The 21,426-nt window shown below is 50.8% G+C and overlaps 1 protein-coding gene across 3 annotated transcripts in view; it reads left to right on the top strand.

Moving 5' to 3' along the window:
* Positions 1-21,426, top strand: part of BCAR3 (BCAR3 adaptor protein, NSP family member) — a 360,529-nt gene that overhangs the window by 135,677 nt on the left and 203,426 nt on the right. For all 3 annotated transcript variants that reach the window (XM_069641839.1, XM_069641840.1, XM_069641841.1), the window contains exon 3: positions 1,136-1,175. In XM_069641839.1, coding sequence (XP_069497940.1) covers positions 1,136-1,175 — 40 coding nt within the window. The remainder of the gene's footprint in view (positions 1-1,135; positions 1,176-21,426) is intronic.

Below are 21,426 nucleotides of genomic sequence, written 5' to 3'. Positions count from 1 at the left end.
TGTTGGGGAGCAAACTATTTGGGTTGGCATAGCAACTGACCTATGATAACGCTTTTGCTGTGAGAGACCAGAAGACGATGATCAATAGGCATGCTTTGGCCGACTCACAGATTTTGATTTTTTTTTTTGTGACCTGCTCCTTCTGCCGCTGTGTAACAGCGCAAACATGATTTCAACTGAAAATTCATACATGACAAGGTCTGCAGTTTTCTTTTGTTCAATCTCTTACCCTAGCCCAGGTTTTTATCCCCCTGTAAATTGTGGATGGAATATTCTGGGCGATAGCTCTGTGTGTGTGTGTAAGTGCGTTCGCATGCGCTGCTTTGATCAGCCTTGTACTGCCAGGTCATAGGTTGGAATGGCTGCTAGGGTGGCTCAGCCTTTCATCCTTTTACTGGTGCTAAATGGAGTAGCATGCATTTTTGCGGGAGCAACATCCGCTATTTAGAGTCCTGTGAAACTGCGGGAGCAAGCGCCACATAAAGACAAGTTATTACTCTCGTTATCTTTCAGTGACTGTGATCTCATGTCCCAGGCGCCAGGGCCGATGGCTCAATAAAGGTATTAGTTCACGGAACTATTTGCAGGTGTGATCTTACTAGGTAGAATTACTACCTTCGTGCTAGTGAGAATATAACACATTCTGCATCCACCCCCCCCCCCCAAAAAACGAATTGTACATCCAAAAAACGGCATCGACTGCTACTATTTTAAAAGAGTGTTCGTGTTTTCTGTAGCATTGTGTGTTGGGGAAATAGCTCGCAGGTGACCCCACGGTGTGTAAAACTCTACCCTCATGTTCCTGCACATGTATGTGTTTACTCAGCCCCTGTGCTGCCATTCTCAACATGACCTCCTGAGAACAGCCCTCTTGCCTTGCCCATAAAGCCATCTAGGAGTGTACATAGCAAGGGGTGTGATGGGCACATGGACCAGTCTTGGGTTTCATGGGGAGATGCTTCCCGGCCCAGAGCTCCTGCTCCGCTTTCATGGTCAGGTGGGAACCTGGCCATGCTTACATGTGTCGAATGATTGGGTGTGAGCGAGAGGGTCTTCCAGGTGGGAGAATAATGGCAGAATGGATGATGGATTGTGTTTCCTGAATAATGACCACCCTGCTTTCTTTTGTTCGCAGGGAGCAGAGCGCTGTGGATCCCGCTGTGGAGTACGTGAAGGTATGGAATTACACCCCGAGACCATTTATCAAGAACGGCCATGAATCGCAACAGTATGTTACTTATTGACAGTACAGGGCATTGGGTGTGTCACCCAGAAAACACTTAGAACAGAGCATCAACACTAGACTGGCATTCCTGCCACAGGTGCCGTACAGTAGCGGGGGACTTGGGGAGCAACTGGCCGGTGGGTGTTGGTGAAATACATGGTACAGAAATCGGGGGCATGACAAATGGATAAAAGGCAGGGTTTCCGAGGGGTTGTATTATATGCAAGGCGTTAGGAGTGGTGTAGTCGGGGGAGGGATAGAAATGTGGGAGTAAGCAAAAGCACTCCTCAAACAGGATGCAGTTGTTTTGACAATGTACCGTGTTGTGTTGCTGTAATTGGTGGCCGCAAGTCTTGTGGAAATGTGTACTTGTTTTCCATGCGGGCGGGCGATCTCAAAGCACTGTCTCGAAGAGTTGATGGCATGTCTTGGTCACACATCTGAGACCAGCCTTTGCATGGACACAGTGATCACAGGAGGGAGTGGGCTCAGCAGAGTGCATGGGAACCGGCAGTCCACCCAAGTTACACAATTCCTGGTCATAAGAAACATTGCCCATTCTCCAGACATGTTGCCTACATGAGGGATTCCCCTCCTACTAAACTTACCCTGTCACACATCTCCTGGTGGAAATGCTCCTCGGATCCTAGACTTATCCCTGATGCACATCCTTTCCAGTCTCCTTTAAAAACCAGTGGCAGCAGGGTTACTGAAACTGGTGGCAGTGGGGTTACTGAAACTGGTGGCAGCGGGGTTACTGAAACTGGTGGCAGTGGGGTTACTGAAACTGGTGGCAGCGGGGTTACTGAAACTGGTGGCAGCGGGGTTACTGAAACCAGTGGCAGCGGGGTTACAGAAACCGGTGGCAGCGGGGTTACAGAAACCGGTGGCAGCGGGGTTACAGAAACCGGTGGCAGCGGGGTTACTGAAACGGGATTACTGAAACTGGTGGCAGTGGGGTTACTGAAACTGGTGGCAGTGGGGTTACTGAAACCGGTGGCAGCGGGGTTACTGAAACCAGTGGCAGCAGGGTTACTGAAACTGGTGGCAGCGGGGTTACTGAAACCGGTGGCAGCGTGGTTACTGAAACGGGGTTACTGAAACTGGCGGCAGTGGGGTTACTGAAACTGGTGGCAGTGGGGTTACTGAAACTGGTGGCAGCGGGGTTACTGAAACCTGTGGCAGTGGGGTTACTGAAACCGGTTGCAGCGCAGTCCCTGGAACTGGTTGCAGCGCAGTCCCTGGAACTGGTTGTAGCGCGGTCGCTGGAACTGGTTGCAATGGGGTCACTGGAATTGGTGGCAGCAGCGTTACTGGAACTGGTGGCAGTGGGGTCACTGGAATTGGTGGCAGCAGCGTTACTAAAACCGGTGGCAGTGGGGTTGCTGAAATCTGTGGCAGTGGGGTCACTGGAACCGGTGGCAGCAGGGTTACTGGAACTGGTGGCAGCAGGGTTACTGGAACTGGTGGCAGCAGGGTCACTGTAACCAGTGGTAGCGTGGTTACTGGAACCGGTGGCTGTGGGGGTCGCTGGAACCGGTGGCTGTGGGGGTCGCTGGAACCGGTGGCCGTGGGGGTTGCTGGAACCGGTGGCCATGGGGGTTGCTGGAACTGGTGGCAGCAGGGTCGCTGGAATTGGTGGCAGCAGGGTTACTGAAACTGGTGGCAGCAGGGTTACTGAAACTGGTGGCAGCGGGGTCGCTGGAACCGGTGGCAGTGGGGTTACAGAAACCGGTGGCAGTGGGGTTACATAAACCGGTGGCAGCAGGGTTGCTGAAACTGGTGGCAGTGGGGTTACTGAAACGGGGTTACTGAAACTGGTGGCAATGGGGTTACTGAAACTGGTGGCAGTGGGGTTACTGAAACGGGGTTACTGAAATTGGTGGCAGCGGGGTTACTGAAACCAGTGGCAGTGGGGTTACAGAAACCGGTGGCAGCGGGGTTACTGAAACTGGTGGCAGTGGGGTTACTGAAACGGGGTTACTGAAACCGGTGGCAGCGGGGTTACTGAAACCGGTGGCAGCGGGGTTACTGAAACCGGTGGCAGCGGGGTTACAGAAACCGGTGGCAGCGGGGTTACAGAAACCGGTGGCAGTGGGGTTACTGAAACTGGTGGCAGTGGGGTTACTGAAACTGGTGGCAGCGGGGTTACTGAAACTGATGGCAGCGGGGTTACTGAAACCGGTGGCAGTGGGATTACTGAAACCAGTTGCAGCGCAGTCCCTGGAACTGGTTGCAGCGCAGTCCCTGGAACTGGTTGCAGCGCAGTCCCTGGAACTGGTTGCAATGGGGACACTGGAACTGGTGGCAGCGGGGTCACTGGAACTGGTTGCAATGGGGTCACTGGAACTGGTGGCAGCGGGGTCACTGGAATTGGTGGCAGCAGCGTTACTGGAACCGGTGGCAGTGGGGTTGCTGAAATCTGTGGCAGTGGGGTCACTGGAACCGGTGGCAGCAGGGTTACTGGAACAGGTGGCAGCAGGGTTACTGAAACTGTGGCAGCAGGGTCACTGTAACCAGTGGTAGCGCGATTACTGGAACCGGTGGCTGTGGGTGTCGCTGGAACCGGTGGCCGTGGAGGTTGCTGGAACCGGTGGCCATGGGGGTTGCTGGAACTGGTGGCAGCAGGGTCGCTGGAATTGGTGGCAGCAGGGTTACTGAAACTGGTGGCAGTGGGGTCGCTGGAACCAGTGGCAGTGGGGTCACTGGAACCGGTGGCAGTGGGGTCACTGAAACTGGTGGCAGCGGGGTTAATGGAACCGGTGGCATGGGGGTCGCTGGAACCGGTGGCATGGGGGTCGCTGGAACCGGTGGCAGTGGGGTCGCTGGAACCGGTGGCAGTGGGGTCACTGAAACCGGTGGCAGTGGGGTAGCTGGAAGCGGCGGCCATGAGGTCGCTGGAACTTGTGGCAGCGGGGTTACTGAAACTGGTGGCAGTGGGGTTACTGAAACTGGTGGCAGTGGGGTAGCTGGAACCGGCGGCCATGAGGTCGCTGGAACTTGTGGCAGCGTGGTTACTGGAACTGGTGGCAGTGGGGTCACTGTAACCAGTGGTAGCGCGGTTACTGAAACTGGTGGCAGTGGGGTCAGTGGAACCGGTGGCTGTGGGGGGGGTCGCTGGAACCGGTGGCCGTGGGGGTCACTGGAACCGGTGGCCATGGGGGTTGCTGGAACTGGTGGCAGTGGGGTCACTGGAATTGGTGGCAGCAGGGTTACTGGAACCAGTGGCAGTGCTATCGCTGGAACCAGTGTTGCTGGAACCAGTGGCAGCATGGTCGCTGGAACCGGTGGCAACAGGGTCGCTGGAACCTGTGGCAGCGGGGTCACTGGAACCGGTGGCAGTGGGGGTCACTGGAACGGGTGGCAGTGGGGTCACTGGAACGGGTGGCAGCAGGGTTACTGGAACCAGTGGTATTGGGGTCACTGGAACTGGTGGGGTCACTGGAACTGGTGGGGTCACTGGAACTGGTGGCAGCAGGGTTACTGGAACCCTAATAAGTCCCTACTAAATTTCAGGAGACCAGGGAAGCAGTTCAACGTTTTGCGAAACAGTATGGAGTTAAGGCAGTTCCACAAACCCTAGAGATTTTAAGCGCACTGACAGAGGTGCGCTATACAAGACAAGACCACTTTGCAATACATGTGTCTAGAATAACCGCGTGTGATGGTGAAACAAAGGGCACACGGGGACGGCCTCAGTGCCTTTCAACCTTTTTCATATGAAAGGGGCCTCGAGACTCAGGTGTGCCCCAGCAAATTCCCCCATCTTACCAGTCAGCAGTCATATAACATAGCAATCTCTTCCTTTATATGTCACTTACGTTCTGGGGTTTACGGTGTGCACTTTGCAGCACTCGCCCTACAAGCTGATTTTGCTGGAGCCTGCCTGTCCGTCCGTTTCTTCCATTGGGGAAACAGAAGTGTTATCACCTTGGTGCTTTTCAACACTGGTTCTTCCACATCACCCACTCCCTTACAAAGAATTTGCAGTCCGAATTCATAGCTATTCAGCAGGCATTCAGTGTTTCAGCTCCCTAATGGCTCGCCGTCCTATTAACCATATCTGTATCTCGATTATGTATGCCCTGGTCCCCCACCCCACGGGTACCTCTGACTGCTTTCGGCTCTAGGCAATGCCACCCCCCCCCCCCACCATCAGGTTGAAATGGGCCTCCGCACATCATCAGCCGGGCCTCACACATCCTCTGAGGTCTGCCCCACAGAGGGCCAGCAGTTGTGGCTCTGTGGGGGAGGGCGGATCCGTTGCTCTGTAGTAATCTAAAGTGTACAATCTTCTAAAGCTGTTGACTCCAACATGGCGAGTGTTTGTGTCAGAAGCCATGAATGAGGCCGCAGGGCAGGCTGACAGAGGACTCCATGTACCGGGCCACTCCACTAATCGTCGGTATCAAGTTAACTAGGACGTCACCTCCAGCCCTGAATTAGTTTTCAAATGAAAGCCCGGGGTTAAAAAAGGGGGCCGGAGGCAGAAAAACAACGGAGTCGACCACTAAGGAGAAAATGCGAGATTTCTCTAGAGGCCAGTGCCTCGGTAAGGCCGATAATGGCGGGAAAGAGTCAGGCAATGGTCTGGTGACCCGGCCCCAGCCGTACTAGCCTTTCTGAGGCCTGTCAGCAAAGCGCCCAGTTGAAGTTCACCCATAAACCGCTGCTACTGCAACTCTTTCACGGATAGTGGCGTCTTTCCGCCGTGTCTCGGAGAAGGGGCTGCGGGGGTTGTCTCTCGCCATATTTATTTACCACTGTAAAGGTTCCTCCCAGACGGGCCGCATTCCTCGGGAGCGCAATCAATCAGGGGGTCGGCGGCGCCCCGGACAGCTCTATTACAGGGGCCGGGAGCTCCTTTGACCTGCCGGTTGCTACTGTGCGCTGTCAGATAAGGGCCTAGGGGAAGGGGCTGGGGTGGGGTGGGGGGTGGGGTTCAGGGAGGCGACCCGTGTTTACCAATGCATGTCGGGACGTTGCCTTGCCACATTGGAGCTTTGCATTCATATACACACTGTCATGTGATGCCACTCACAGCCAGCAGAGGGCAATTTCTTATACTACTCCCCCCCCCACCCCTTAACCCCCTGAGTAGAGCTGGGGTGAGTTCGGGTCGGAAACAAGGGCGGACTGACCTATAGGGAACTCTGGAGATTTCCTGGAAGGCCTCTGCACTCTAGGCCTCTTTTGTGTGGTATTTCCAATTTATTTCCATAGGAAAATGGTGGGGATTGCTGAAAATGTGTAATATGGGGCCACTTTGAAAATAATTCCAAATTTCCAGGGCCTCTTTTGGTTCCCAGTCCACCTCTGGTCGGAAATCGCGGGTGAGCCTGAGCACTCGGTTTCGATCTCTTTGCCAATATAGATAAATGTTAAAGGTATTTGTACCACGCACAGTCACCAACTGCATAAGTCCCTAGGCGCTCTGGCGGATCTGCAAACGAGAAGGTGGGATGGGTTAGTAGGGTGAAGATGGAGTAGGATAGTGAGAGGAGTGGTGTTCTGTTGGCAGTTTCAACTCGGTATGCACCGCGTGCAGTGCTTTTGGTGCGAGTATCGGAGCGATGTCAGTCCTCGTGTGCTGTTGGTGCGGTTTATGTGTTGTAGTGGTGTGGTGAAGTGCATGTGGCTTGCAGTGCGAGAGGTGGTTGTGTTTGTTTTGAGTGAGATAAGTATGTAGAAAGTTTGGAACTTTTTTGGGTTAGTGAGTTATATGTTTTGCAGCTAATCAGAGTATGGCTGAATGCCTGGGTTTCGGGAATCCTGCCTGGTGTGAAACGGCTAGACTCGAGAGTCCTGTATAATGGGGGAGAGGACCACGCCCAACCGGACTATTGAGTATAATACCTTACTTTGCTGGATTTTAGAAACAATTGAATAGCTCAGTACAGTCCTAGTCCTAAAACACAGCTAGAATCGAGAGTCCTGCAGAAGGAGACAGAGGCCCACGTCCCGTCACGTCCAATATTCTCGACTCAATAGTTACTCCAGTAGATGCATGGCAGGTGTATGTAGAGCACCTATTCACCCTCCGGGGGTTCTCTTGGCGCTATAGACAGAATGTTAGCAGTTGTTTATTGTTACCCAACCAATTCGGAGGTCACATTCTAGTCGCGCGGCATTACCATCCCTTTTCGACGAGATACAGATTGCTTAATCCAATAAGGGTTTTCTTCATACTATCACATTTCATTTGGATGCACGTAACTGTTGCTAACACTGTTCACTTTCACGCCACTGTTCTACACCGTTGTGCGGGGAGCACTGCCGGCTGCTGATGCTGGAAAACTGCACTAACACTTCAGTGTTCCTCTATTTGAAGACCAGCAACTCCATTTCCAATTTACTTGCCACCCCTTACTCCCTGGTTCCTTCTTCTGGCGCCAGTGATTTCCCCCTCCCCCGTTTTCCTGCCTCCATGATTGTCTTGTCCATGTTTACCTCATTTACTGTTTTCCTACATCCTCAATTGTCACCTATCTTATTCCCTCATTACTTTTAGCTCCTTGCCGAATTTCACCCTTCCCTGGTCTCTTCCTTTGTCATTTCCCCTGATTCCCTGCTTCTATAATAAGATTCTTACCTGATTCCAGGCTCAGACTGGCCTATAGGGCAAAAGGGCAATGCCCAAACCAAAAACCAATGCCCCAGTCAGACCCTGCCTGATTCCATCTTTACTTGCTAAGAGTCTTCCCTGATTTTCTCCTTCCCTGCTAAGTCTTCTCAAATTTCCTCCTTGCCTGTAGGAAACGGACCTGATTTTCTCATTACACGCAAAAAGCCTTCCCTGATTTCCTGCTTCCCTGATTTCCTCCCTTCCATGCTAAAAGCCTTCCCTGATTTCCTCCTTCCATGTTAAAAGCCTTCCCTGATTTCCTCCTTCCATGCTAAAAGCCTTCCCTGGTTCCCTCCTTCCCTAATTTCCTCCCTTCCATGCTAAAAGCCTTCCCTGATTTCCTCCTTCCATGCTAAAAGCCTTCCCTGGTTCCCTCCTTCCCTAATTTCCTCCCTTCCATGCTAAAAGCCTTCCCTGATTTCCTCCTTCCATGCTAAAAGCCTTCATCTGATTTCCTCCTTGTCTATTAGGAACCATCCCTGATTTCATCGTTCCTTGCTAAAAAGCCTTCCCTGTTTTGCTCCTTCCATGCTAAAAAAGCTATCCCTGATTTCCTCCTTCTCTATTAGCCATCCCTGATTTCTTCCCTCCCTGATTTCCTCTTTCCCTAAAGCCTTCCCTGATTTATTCCTTCACTGATTTTTCTCCTTCCCTGCTAAAAGCCTTCCCAGAGGTCCTCCTCCCTTAGTTTCCCCTGAGTTCCTCATTTCACGCTAAAAGCCTTACGTGATTTCCTCCCTCCCTGATTTCTTCTGTCCCTGATTTCATTGTCCCTTGATTTTCTCATTCCCCCGACTGTCTTCTTATTTCTTTAACTCCACTGATTGCCTCCTCCAGTACGCTGCCTTTTCCCTTCCTCATCCTAAATGGTGCCCAGCCTGGCACTCATGCAAACCTTTAATTTTATCACAAAGATGGATTTATGTGTCTGCTCGAATGCTAGGCTGGAGCTGTTAGGCGTGTATATGTATAGTGCCAAGTGCTGTTGACGGGCTTCTTCACTCCACTGAAGGAACCCTGACCAGAAAGGAAGCAGGAGTGTGAAATGAAAGAAGGGCTGTCACACCTGCCAAGGGTCCTCCACTGCCCCCACCGTACATGTGCTAAACGAAGAAGGTCTTGGCTTATTCACAAGCATTCCTTTACATTCAGCGACTTGTACTTTGGCTGTACCCATTTTACATGTGTCCCCATATGTCCCACAACCAAAGTGCTGGCCAGAGTTATCCCACACGACCTGACCGATATGGACCATTAATTTGAAAGCGGTAGTGAAAAAGGGAATGGCATGCAGACTCGGGTGGAGTGACCATATGCAGAGCTCCACTCCCCTCCCCGCCCCCAATGACCTGTCGCAGGATGGTCACTACAGCAAGGGGTTCAAATGGATGTGCTAAGCTGACACCTTTTGGTATTGCAGTCTACACGATTAGAAAGATGTGTTATGATATGGCAGGTTATTTATAACGCGCTTAATACCCAGAGGTTTCTAAGCGCGGACCCGGGGATCGAACCTGTGTTGCTCCGTGTCGTCTTGCTTCCAAGGCGAGCATGTTACCTCTGAGCTATCCTCCCGAGACAGTGCTTATAAATGAATCCCATAAAGTGCCATATTTTCCCCCAAATGTCCTTTAAAATTTGTACTGCAAAGGGGTATCCTCGCTACAGTATAATCCACCCAAACCTTCAGATTTGGTAGTTCATGGCAGTGTAGTTTCTCATGTAATGGGAGAAAAATATATAGAAAATATGATCATGTCAAGTACATTGTGCTTGGGAGGGCACATGTTGTCGTTGCTTTCTCCACTTCTTTTAACACTCCTCTCTAAGGATTTACGAGCCGCAATAGGGTTCAAGCACTGGTTTGGCGCTGGTACACCCATGACACAGGCATGTATTTGTATGTCTCTGGATGCCTTTTCTGAGGTGCCCAAGGACCTAGGCGTGGTGGTAAAATGTATGAGCTACTCATGGGCTGCCGCTACGTCATCACCAACCCTGCACCTCGTTCACACCAACATTGGCAGGCTGCGGAATCTGCCCTCGCTACTAAAAGTACAAATCCTGGAGCTCTGATCAGCTCAGGGGTGGATAGTCTTTATTTCAGACTGCGAGTAGATCGCTGAGCGCTGCACCCACCCCAGCTGGTTGAAGGTTTGCTGATATACTCAAAACTTGACCTTGGCAAAGACTTGTGTCCAGGCCGTTCAGAAGCCGTTCAGAAGGCTAGCAGTTTGTCGCGTGCCCCACGGTCACTATATTGGTGCCCGCTTCAGGAAAGCGTGAGCTTTAGGACCCCGTGGCAGGCTTTTGAGAACCTTCATGATATTGCTGCTTCCCCCCAACCCTCCCCCAATATAAACACATTGTTATGCCCCTACAGCAGCTCTTTGCTCCTAAGAGAGTAATCGGCTAAGACAATTGGTGCTGTTGGAAGATCAGGGGAGGCCAGAAGTTTTCTAGCAAGGCTCCCTCTCTCTGGAAAGTACTCCAGAAGTAAATTTGAGCCCGTTTCTCTTTATCAGATTTAAGCAAACCATTGAGACCATGCTGTACGGCTGTGTCAGTATTTCCCGCTCTGGAGTTCTCTTCAGTCCTCCGAGCACCTAGATGCGATTCGGGTCTCAATGTTCCTTTTACCCTTCATAAAGTCCAAACATTTTTGTTTTATTTATTTACATTTTTGGGAACTGTCCTAACACATCACAGACAGTTTTTTAAAATAGCGGCGGCCTCCTGGAGACTCGCTGCCATGGATCAGCTGTAGATGTCTGATGTGGAGGATGCTGGGAAGCTGTCTTGATGATGCTGCTTGTCTATACATGGATGCCTCCTTCGGGGTTACACTCTGCAGGGTGCCGGGGTGCTGTCCTGTGGGCCCTGAATATGATATGATATCTGCCTGCTTCTACTCTCCACCCTCTGCAACTCATCCAGAACAGGACAGCGAGACTTGTCCTTGGCCTCAAGCCCAGGGATTGTATCTCTCCAGGTCTGAAATCGCTGCACTCGGTCCCAGTGTCTGTGGGGATTAAGTTCAAAACCCTCTGGATTATCCACAAGACCTTCTGGGGCCTGGGACCTCAGTACCTTCAACTCTCTCTTCCTAAATATCTCCCTTCTCGAGCTCTTTGCTCTTCTGCCTCCAACTCCCTCAGGGTCAGTCGCTTCTCCAAGCAACAAGTTGGGGGTAGTTCTTTCTTCGTCTGGGGCCTCCCTCCCTGCCTCCCTGAAACTTGAGGAGAACCAGCTCCGGTTCCGGAAGCACCTCAAAACCTTCCTCTTTGCTTCCGCTTTCTCTCCTCTTCTCCCCTGCTGAACTCCTGACTGAAACTGAAAATGCACTAGTTATCTGGCCACCCTCTGATCTCAGGCCCAGGTCCCCTCCCCCGCCAGTTGCACACCTCCACTGCCTCCCTGGCAACCCCCACACTTGGACTGTCTTCTTTATCCCTAGAGTCCCACTACCAGCACTTGACACCTGATGTCTGCACTTACCCTTGCATTTGCCAACAGCTGGCTGTACTTTTTGCTCAATACTTTTATTTTATTCTATTTATTGCTTTAATTTATTCTATTTATCCCATGTACTGCACTGTCCCCTCCCCCCCGCACTTTTCACCTTCCCCTGCACTTGCGCGATTTGAATGTCACCTGGCCTAGTATGATTCTTGTCTCTGTCTTCCCTCTGTTCCCAGTCCCTTGCCTTGTCACGCCTTGAAACACTTATGTATAGACGCGTTATAAATGCCATATCATATCCTATCATATGATAGGTTATTTATAACACGCTTAATACCCAGAGGTTTTTAAGCGCGGGCCCAGGCTCGAACCTGTGTTGCTCTGTGTTGTCTTGCTTCCAAGGCAAGCACGCTGCCCCTGAGCTATCCTCCCGAGACTTCAATGTATGGCATTATCTTCTCAAGATTCACTGGTATAGAGTAGTCTTAAGATTCGTTTCTGAAATCCATGTGCTTTAAAAATATATATATTTGTGATTGCTTAGAGTGGGAAGCAGATTGTTGCAGAATTGTGGGCGTTACATTTTGGTATACTTTTCTGATTACCTGCTCTTTTGAAATGTGAGTCTTTGGGAGGTAACGTCATGTTCTCAGATTCCTCATTGACTTTGTTAATCTTCACAGCAAATCGTGCTTACTTAGCAAGACTTTCTGGGCCTATTCAGTCTAATATTGCAAAGTATATACACCCACATTTCCCGGGAGATTCGAAAGCTCGCCTTCAGTGGAGCGCAAAGTTAGCACTGCGCATGCCACCAAGGCCGGCCTGTGATCGCCGCAGAAGACCTGCCATTCTGGACAAGGCTCAGACCATTAATTTGCCCTGGTCAGATGAGAAAAGGTCTTGGCAGGAGTTTCGTAGATGTAATGCCCGCTTGGTGGGTGTGCACAGCCCTTCCCTGGTAGCAGAGCTGAAGCTCAAAGCAGAGGCGGCCGTTCTTTCTCATTTGAGGACGCTATCACAGAACAGTAATGAAAATGGTCTAGGGAACACAAGTCCGGTCGGATCTTTAATGCTTGCTGGTTGTGACGAATCAACTTCCTGGACACCAGTGGTCCAGGGATGAATATCAGTTTCTAAACCATCAATCAGCCCCACACCTCTAGAAGGGATCCAAACAGATTGGAAACACAAGTAAATTATAAACCTCCTTGTCCAATCGTGGTAACATGGACGAAACAGCAGGCTTATCTCTGCAACGTTGTGAATCGTTGCTTAATTGCAACACAACAAAAATACAATTATTGCCCAATGATAAAAGGAACTGTCCAGTCAAGGTTGTATGAAAATATCTACTTCATTATCACAACAGACAATTCTAGCACACTACAAAATACAAACTACCCTGAAAAGGAACACAGAGGACAGACAGTTTCACGAAAGAAACTGATGCACTCTAGATACTGACAGGAGGGTAGTCTTTAAAGCAATCAGTCTTAACTGTTCAAGGTTATTTGGTTTCAGCACCAAGGGAGCAAGGGGCTGTAAATGTCACTAGGGGCCTTCAGAGAAGGGCCTGGGGGACAGAACCACAATGTACCTGGTGCTTGAGATGATCTTGATGCTTGACAGCATTCCAGGGCGCCTTGCAGCTCCTGCGACAGAGTAGAAGATGGGAGACAGCTGCGGGTAAGGCAGTTTAGCAAGAAAGGCTGGATGAATGGCTGCAGGCTGGCCTACATGGCGGCTCGGGTCAAGAATCGTTGTCTCTGCGCTGGTTGGCAGATCTGGAACGCCGGTTGAGGTGTCTTAGACGGCTTTAGTGACTGCAGCATAACAACAGTCAGTTGCGCATGCGGTCGAGGTTCGAGAGCTCGATTGGCCCAAAAATGTCCTTAAAAATTGAAGCTGGTTGATGCTTGTTGTGGCACTCTTCCTTGCTTCTTCACAGGGCTTGTCTCGTCCTTGAAGGCTGATGGCACATGTCTGCAGGCAATGGCCTTGTCCTTTGTTCAGAGACACTCTGCCACTTCCCACCTAGGAAGCTTGCTGGCAGAAATTAGCTGGGCACGCTGTGTGCTGGATGGATACCGGTTCTGGAACTGCTGGACGGGTCCTCTGAGTCCGGTATCTCCCTTTGTTCCTTGGGAGATTTTTAGGGGAGGGATCTTGCTTTCCTCTTGGAAATCCTGGCCTTCCTTCACTGGTGGAAGCTGTAAGGCAGACTGTACCTTTAGCCAGGGTCCAAATGAGTCCTCCTTTAGAAAGTCATAAGGTGTTCTGCTAAGTGAGGAGCTCAGCCATCTTTTAAAGCCAAATGGGCCCCAGTGATTGGTGCAGACTAAGCCTACCTTAATGTACCAATCCTGGGTCCCCGACTCCCCACCAACTATCTTCTGTTATGTGTGAGGTCAAAACCAGAGTGCTTTGCAACAGTAAAGGTAAAGGGGTGATAACATGTACTTGAGTCCCTGCCATCTTCCTGTCTTTGTGGATCAACGTGTCTCTCTGGTTAATTGCGCTCTGTGACTCCTGATCGAAGTGCAAGGGTTGCCTACTGTAAACAGTTATCCCAGACATGCCATTCACTGCCCTTCATACAGGCCTGTTTCAATTAACTGTCATCAGTATGCGCTAACACCTACAGAACCCTGACAGTAGAGAGGGTGGATCCATGGAGCCTTTGATATTTTAATTAGGCTGGCCATGGCCAGAGGAAGGTGTTGCCTTCCCTCTTCTTGAGATGCTTTGATCTACCCGTGGCTGTCACATTCCAGCTACATGTGACAGGGAGGACTGCGCCTGTAGGCTGTGTCACCCCCAGAGTACACATGACTATGTGTTTGTTGTGTGGTGAGTAGATGAAAATGTGTGCGGGTTTGTCCCACACATGACATCATTTCCATCACTCATAAGGGAATAGTTGTGCAATCGATTGTGATTGCGAAGAAGGGACATCATTCAGTTTCAATGTTGTTGTTCTTGGTTAAAAAAAAAATGCCAAAACATTTCTTTCCAAAAAACGTCAGTATACATGATACATACCTAATACAATAATGTGAGTGATTAGCAGCTTGCAACCGTGTAAAGTGTTCATGTGGAATTGCGGTTACACAATCACAGGTGAGGAAAACAATTATTGTTTAATCATATGGCTGTGTTGTGTGGTTTTCCCACGTGGCGACCCTTTATGGGGTCCTGGGAGCGATGTCTAGCCCAGACAGACATGAGCAAAGAAGAGGTACATGGACTGAAGAAGGATGTGAGTAATGAGGCACTTGAATTTCCCACCTGTGCCCTGCACTCAAACATGACATGCTCACACCTGCACGCGCCGTGGTGTAATCTCCCATCCCTCCCGCTCAAGCACCTTCAAAGGGCCAGGAAACCAAGCCAGGTTACCCATGAGCAGGCCTTGAGGTCGGCCAGCCAGCCGGGTCTACGCGTGGGAGCCACTCACAGCTCACTCATGACACCAGCTCCAGCGGGCGCTGTGAACAAGCGGGGGGGCGGCTGGCAGACGCGCAGTGAGTCACACATGCCCGAGGCCACGCATGCCGGCGGAGTCAGAGATGTGCACGTTTCCGCTCCCCATGGGATCAGCAGACAAGGGTTGGCAGTCTGTGCCCTCGAAGCCCAGAAGCTGCACTGGGGCGAGGCTCCCTGTAAACGGCACACAGCAGTGCACATCATGGCTGCAGGAGGTCGTGAACACTGAGGTGCTCATCAGCAAATGGCTGCCATAGTCTTGAGTGACCATGCCTGCAGTTGAAGGCATCAAGACATCATAGCGAGTGCTGCATGCTTATTTCTATGTATCATTTCGCATGTTTTTTTATTTTTTTTTTCTCCCCGAGGACTTCTGCACTCCATCGCCCAGACCCAGGTATCCGCTGCAACGCCTCGGGCCCCTCATTTGTTGATTTTTATTTTGGGGTAGTCAGCCTGCTTATCATTATCATACTTTACTCATTCCAAGTTTGATGCAGGCCATTGCACAAAAAAGGGGGCCTTGTGGCCCCTCTGCACAATGCAATCAACAGTTGTGTGGTGAAGCCAAGCAGCAGCTACTCGGCCACGGGCGCCGAGCCGCAGTATGAGGAGCAATGAAGACCATGATAGTGTGTGGCAGGATGCCGCACACTGCTGTCATTATCACCCCGTTATTTATTTATTTTTTTGCATTTTATATAGCGCTACAAACACTCAGGCATCTGAGCGCTGCTTACCCACTGTGAGTGGTGCTCATTTATCGACCTCGGAAGGATGAAAGGCTGAGGATGTCAACGCCAGCACTCTACTCGCTGTGCTACCTGACCTGCTAGCCGCATTACACACTACAGCCTTGAGTGCACAAGGTATTGGCCTGCTAATGAGAATAATTAGTGCTGTTGGAATATGCTGTGCATTTATAATAACAGTATGTTGCATGGCAACATTCTCTGCACTCGTCACAATAGGGTCTAGCATGGCAGTGTTATGTGTATTCATGAGAATAGTATGTCACATATCAATGTCATACATATTTCTGACAATGGTTTTTGGCGTGGCCACATCTTGTGTACTCATTCCAGCACTGCGTGGAATGGCAACGTTGTGTGCCTTTATGGCTACAAAGTGTGGTATCTTGGTTCACACTGTTGTCAAGCACGCACATGGTGTATCCATGAGTCATAGCTAGCTCGCCACCTTCCTCTGGAGCACGCAACTGGTGTATCCATGAGTCATAGGTAGCTCGCCACCTCCCTCTGGAGCACGCACCTGGTGTATCCATGAGTCATAGGTAGCTCGCCACCACCCTCTGGAGCACGCACCTGGTGTATCCATGAGTCATAGGTAGCTCGTCATAGGTAGCTCGCCACCTCCCCCTGGAGCACGCACCTGGTGTATCCATGAGTCATAGGTAGCTCGCCACCTCCCTCTGGAGCACGCATCTGGTGTATCCATGAGTCATAGGTAGCTGGCCACCTTCCTCTGGAGCACGCACATGGTGTATGTATGAGTCATAGTTAGCTCGCCACCTCCCTCTGGAGCACGCACCTGGTGTATCCATGAGTCATAGGTAGCTCGCCACCTCCCTCTGGAGCACGCACATGGTGTATGTATGAGTCATAGTTAGCTCGCCACCTCCCTCTGGAGCACGCACCTGGTGTATCCATGAGTCATAGGTAGCTCGCCACCTCCCTCTGGAGCACGCATCTGGTGTATCCATGAGTCATAGGTAGCTCGCCACCTCCCTCTGGAGCACGCACCTGGTGTATCCATGAGTCATAGGTAGCTCGTCATAGGTAGCTCGCCACCTCCCTCTGGAGCACGCACCTGGTGTATCCATGAGTCATAGGTAGCTCGCCACCTCCCTCTGGAGCACACATCTGGTGTATCCATGAGTCATAGGTAGCTCGCCACCTCCCTCTGGAGCACGCACATGGTGTATGTATGAGTCATAGTTAGCTCGCCACCTCCCTCTGGAGCACGCACCTGGTGTATCCATGAGTCATAGGTAGCTCGCCACCTCCCTCTGGAGCACGCATCTGGTGTATCCATGAGTCATAAGGTAGCTCGCCACCTCCCTCTGGAGAACCTTCTATAATGCTAAAGCAAGAAAGAACTAACGGCACTAAACCCATATACAGAACACGTTCCCTGCCTGTCCCCTCTCAGTCTCCATACATAGAATCTGTGGTTTCTCTTTCTCCACTCGTACCACATTAGGGGACCCTTCGTGTCCCACGCGCAATACGTGGTCTTTACTGCCCCCAAGCACGATTCCTGTGATTTCTTGCTGCCCACACAAAAATGTGGCATTTCCTGCTCTGTCATGCCCACACAATACCTGTCTTCTCCTGCTCAGCCACCCACCTTCATACTGTGCCCTTCAGGGAAGGCAGTGGGTTCCCAAGCCTTGGAATTCAGCTGTTGCTGTGAGCCACAAAGATTATTGCTTCTTGAGTAGGATCCTCTCCTGCTCTACCATACACCATCGTGCTGTGTCCCTAATGGAAAGGTGGAGTGGGGGGGGGGGGTTCCTGCTTTTGGGCACGGTCCTCTCCTGCTCCATGCTACACCTTCCTGCTGTATCTCATGGAAGGGGAAAGGTTCTCATCCCCCCGGACTTGAGCTGCTGCTGGGAGCAGCAAGGGTTCCTGTTTCTTGGGCACAGTCTTCTCCTGCTCCATCATACACCTTCATTCTGTGCCCCTTATGGAATGGGGAAGGTTCTCAGCCCCTGGACCTGAGCTGCTGCTGGGAGCAGCAAGGGTTCTTACTTCTTGTGTAGGGAACTCCCCGGCTCCATCCTACACCTTCATGCTGTGTCTCATGGAAGGGGGAAGGTTCTCAGCCCCTGGACCTGAGCTGCTGCTGGGAGCAGCAAGGGTTCTTACTTCTTGGGTAGGGAACTCCCGGTTCCATCCTACACCTTCATGCTGTGTCTCATGGAAGGGGGAAGGTTCTCAGCCCCTGGACCTGAGCTGCTGCTGGGAGCAGCAAGGGTTCTTACTTCTTGTGTAGGGAACTCCCCGGCTCCATCCTACACCTTCATGCTGTGTCTCATGGAAGGGGGAAGGTTCTCAGCCCCTGGACCTGAGCTGCTGCTGGGAGCAGCAAGGGTTCTTACTTCTTGGGTAGGGAACTCCCGGCTCCATCCTACACCTTCATGCTGTGTCTCATGGAAGGGGGAAGGTTCTCAGCCCCTGGACCTGAGCTGCTGCTGGCTTCTTGTGCAGGGCACTCTTGGGTGGCAACACCAGGTTCTCTGTGGACATCATTTCACCATCTTTCCTTGTATTCTTTCGCCACCATCTCTTGTTGCTTGAGTTTAAAAAAAAGACACTATAACCTGCATCTCCGGGGCAGGGCTCAAGGTCATAATGGCGCCAGCAATGAATGCCGCCTATGATGTTTTTGTTGGTGGTCTCAAGGCTCCAGCAGCCTCACCTAACGAGCAGTAGCAGAGGGGGGGTGCGGGAAAAAGACAGTGGCCTTTCACTCATCTGCCAAGGGGGTCGGGGGCAGACTGCTGCCCCAGCAACTTCTTTTAAACTCGGCCTCCCATCTTCTAGGCGCTACACTCACTTGCTAGGGATAGACAGATTTGGGTGTGACTTGTGCAAAACAGAGCTCTGCACATGTGTGTTTTGATAGAAGGTTGCATTTACTGGAGGTTAAAATGGACCTGCGATTGCACATCACCATACAAGCTGGAGATTCTGTTACTAATACACTTGCCTTCTATAGCATCCTCTTAGACCACGAATAACCCACCCCTGTGGGTCACCACATGGCCCTGCCTCCTGACCTCTGGCCCACCATCATCATTTCTTCATCTTGGACCTCGGTTCCCATTCGTATTCTACCTTCCACGTTCCTTTATACTCTGGACTCTCGGCCACCGAAATCTTTATTTACAGCCCCCCCCCCCCCCCCCATGACCTCCTGGTCACCCATGCAGCCCTGTCCACAATTGACCGGGCTAACCTCACTCCTTTTTAAATATTGAACTATTAACCATAAAACTTGAAATCCTGTCTCCGCCTTCATCAAGTGATGTGTCCGGGATACACCCCTACAATACAACAACCAGGATCCAACAAGAGAGTGTTTTAATCAGAGGCGTTGCTAAGGGGGGGCTAAGGGGGCTATAGCCCCTGGTCTTTTGGTTGTAGCCCCGGATAGAATCTCTGGAGCTACAGCCAAAAGACTAGCTAGCCCCGAGTCCTGACAGTTCCGACATCAGTGTAGCCCCGGCTCTTTTCCAGACCTAGCAACACCCCTGGTTTTAATGATTATTTTACACATTCCTCCGCTGTTTTTTTCTTCTCGCAGCAAAACCTTCCTGGCCCCTGTGTAACTCATTCCACCAGTTAAGGGTCAGGTGGGTCTTGTGATGGAGTGGCTGCCTACACGTACAAAATAGGCGGAGTTGCTCCCCCTGCAGTAACTGATCACATGACCCAGAGTGGCCAATCTCAAGAAAAGAGAAGACCTCATCTGACAAGAGCCTACAGGTTCAGGCGGATTTGGTTACTCTGGATGGATAAAGGGTAATGTCCCACTGAGTAAGCAGACTTTAGAATTTCTGCTTTATTGCTTTAAAAAGGAGTGCAATGAAAAACACAATATGCAAAACAGGGGAATTCTACATCACTAGGATCCTTCTGAAGACACCGCCATTTTCATGCAACGTTAAAAAGACATTTTATTCGTGTTGGTATCTGCCTAGCAGCTGCCTTTTTGCTCATTGAGAATATCAAATACTGTCAGAGTGTAAAAATGCAGGTAGTAAAGCACTGACAAGAGTTTGATGGAACAGTTCCTAATGGAGGAGCAAAAGAGTGGAATTGCCAGACTCAGCATTGCAACAGATCGAGAATCACTGTTAAGCAGCAACTTTTCTAGAGAATGACGCTTTAATGACATAGGTATGTTCCACAAGAAAAACAAAGTTACAATGGGGAAAGCTAAAATACGCAGTATTTACCTTTTTAATGTGCCATTGAGTGCTGGGACAAGTCCATTTGACTTGGTGCCATTTGGGCATCCTCGCTCACGAATATTGCATCTTTCACCCCATTCTAAGGGCAAAGAAACCCATCAAAGGAGCAGCTGTTAATTCAATGGTTGTGTTCAATGGTTCAGGCTGTTCTTTCCTGCCATAAGAGCAGGGTGGTAGGGAATGTTTCAATCACTGGCTAGGGTTGTCCACGCGAGAGTGCTGCGCATGCCGCCACTCCGAATGGTCCCCGGAGGGAGGAGGAGGAGGCGGCCTCCCGCCCCACATGGCCTTTATTTGCTGCTATACACAAAGTGATGTGTTTCTGCCTGAAATGTCCTCCAGCCCATGTATCTGCTCTGTGTTGGACCAGACCTCTGCCGAATTGTTTCACTTTCTTTGGTTAACCCTTGCTTCTCCCAGTGCACCCCGCACATCATGTCTATAGTCTCTCCCCTTTAGTTTCCATCCTGTGGCCCCACAAACGGGCAGAGCTCCTTGCATGCTGCCTTGAGCTGCTGCTGAGCGGTGGATAATTTTTAGAATTTTTTTTTTTGTAACTATTTTTTTACTAGTTTTCCATCAACATAAAGAAACAGAACAAAACCAAAGCATTTACGACTGTCTGGTACATTATTCCTGGGGATTGTTTATAGACCACGACATGGGTCACTGTCTCGTAGCGTTAGGTACCAGGTCTGGATCGATTGGTTTAATCGAAAATCCCCAACTCTTCCCACCCTTTGTATGCCCTCCCCTCGTCCTCCCTGCTCCTGTGAGAGTGTACAGTTAAGTAAAATCATCTATAGATGGTGGTTGGCCTGAGGTGATTGATCAGTCTGTGTGTACAGATCCACTCGTTCATATTCCAATTCTAAATCCAGTTCAGGGTCCCCTGGCTGTGAGAGGCGGTGATGTCCCCCGGTATCTCTCCAACCCAACCCCCTCTCATACATTTTCGGGTGGGTGAGCATCCCCCTATGGGTATGTTCAGGCACTATTTGTGGGTGTAAGTGTAGAGCCGGGGAATGATTCTGCTGTTTCCAGGAAGTGAGCGGCCTGAGTCAGATTGACCTGACGTTTAAGTGCCCCGTGTTCCATTTAGGCCATTCTGGTCAGTAGCGTTTCCCATGTGGTTAAAGAGGGCGGTTGAGGGTTTTTCCAGGCCAGGACCAAGGATTTCCGAGCCGTAAAGAGCACAGTGTGTAGGAATCTCTGTGTTGCGTGAGCCTCGTGCCGGTCCTCATGTTGGGTCCAGAATAGCATCTGGACCGGTATCATAGCGACGTCAGTTCCCCCCGATACCATGATCCTGCGGTGTATTGCTTGCCAAAAGCCCTTGACGCGAGGGCAGGACCAAAGCTAATGTCCCAGGGTGCGCTGGATCATTCTAAGCTATTTTTGTTCACTTAAAAAGTGAAGAGAGGCTGAGTTTGTCGAGTATTGCGAGAGTCTAGAGCAGGGCCACGGGGGCAATGGGTCTAGACACCGCCCAGGTAGGATTCCAGTGCAACCAGCAGAACTTCCCAACTATGCCGTGAGTAGAGGAAGGCGCTGCTGCTGTACTCTGGGCGGAGCAGTACACAAGAGGCTGGGAAACTATGGCGTGAGTAGAGGAAGGCG

This window comes from Ambystoma mexicanum, chromosome 1q, assembly GCF_040938575.1.
Source record: "Ambystoma mexicanum isolate Mex_15411 chromosome 1q, UKY_AmexF1_1, whole genome shotgun sequence".
NCBI lineage: Eukaryota > Metazoa > Chordata > Amphibia > Caudata > Ambystomatidae > Ambystoma > Ambystoma mexicanum.
The sequence above is the reverse complement of the archived record's forward strand: the minus strand, read 5'-3'. Positions and strand labels throughout refer to the sequence as shown.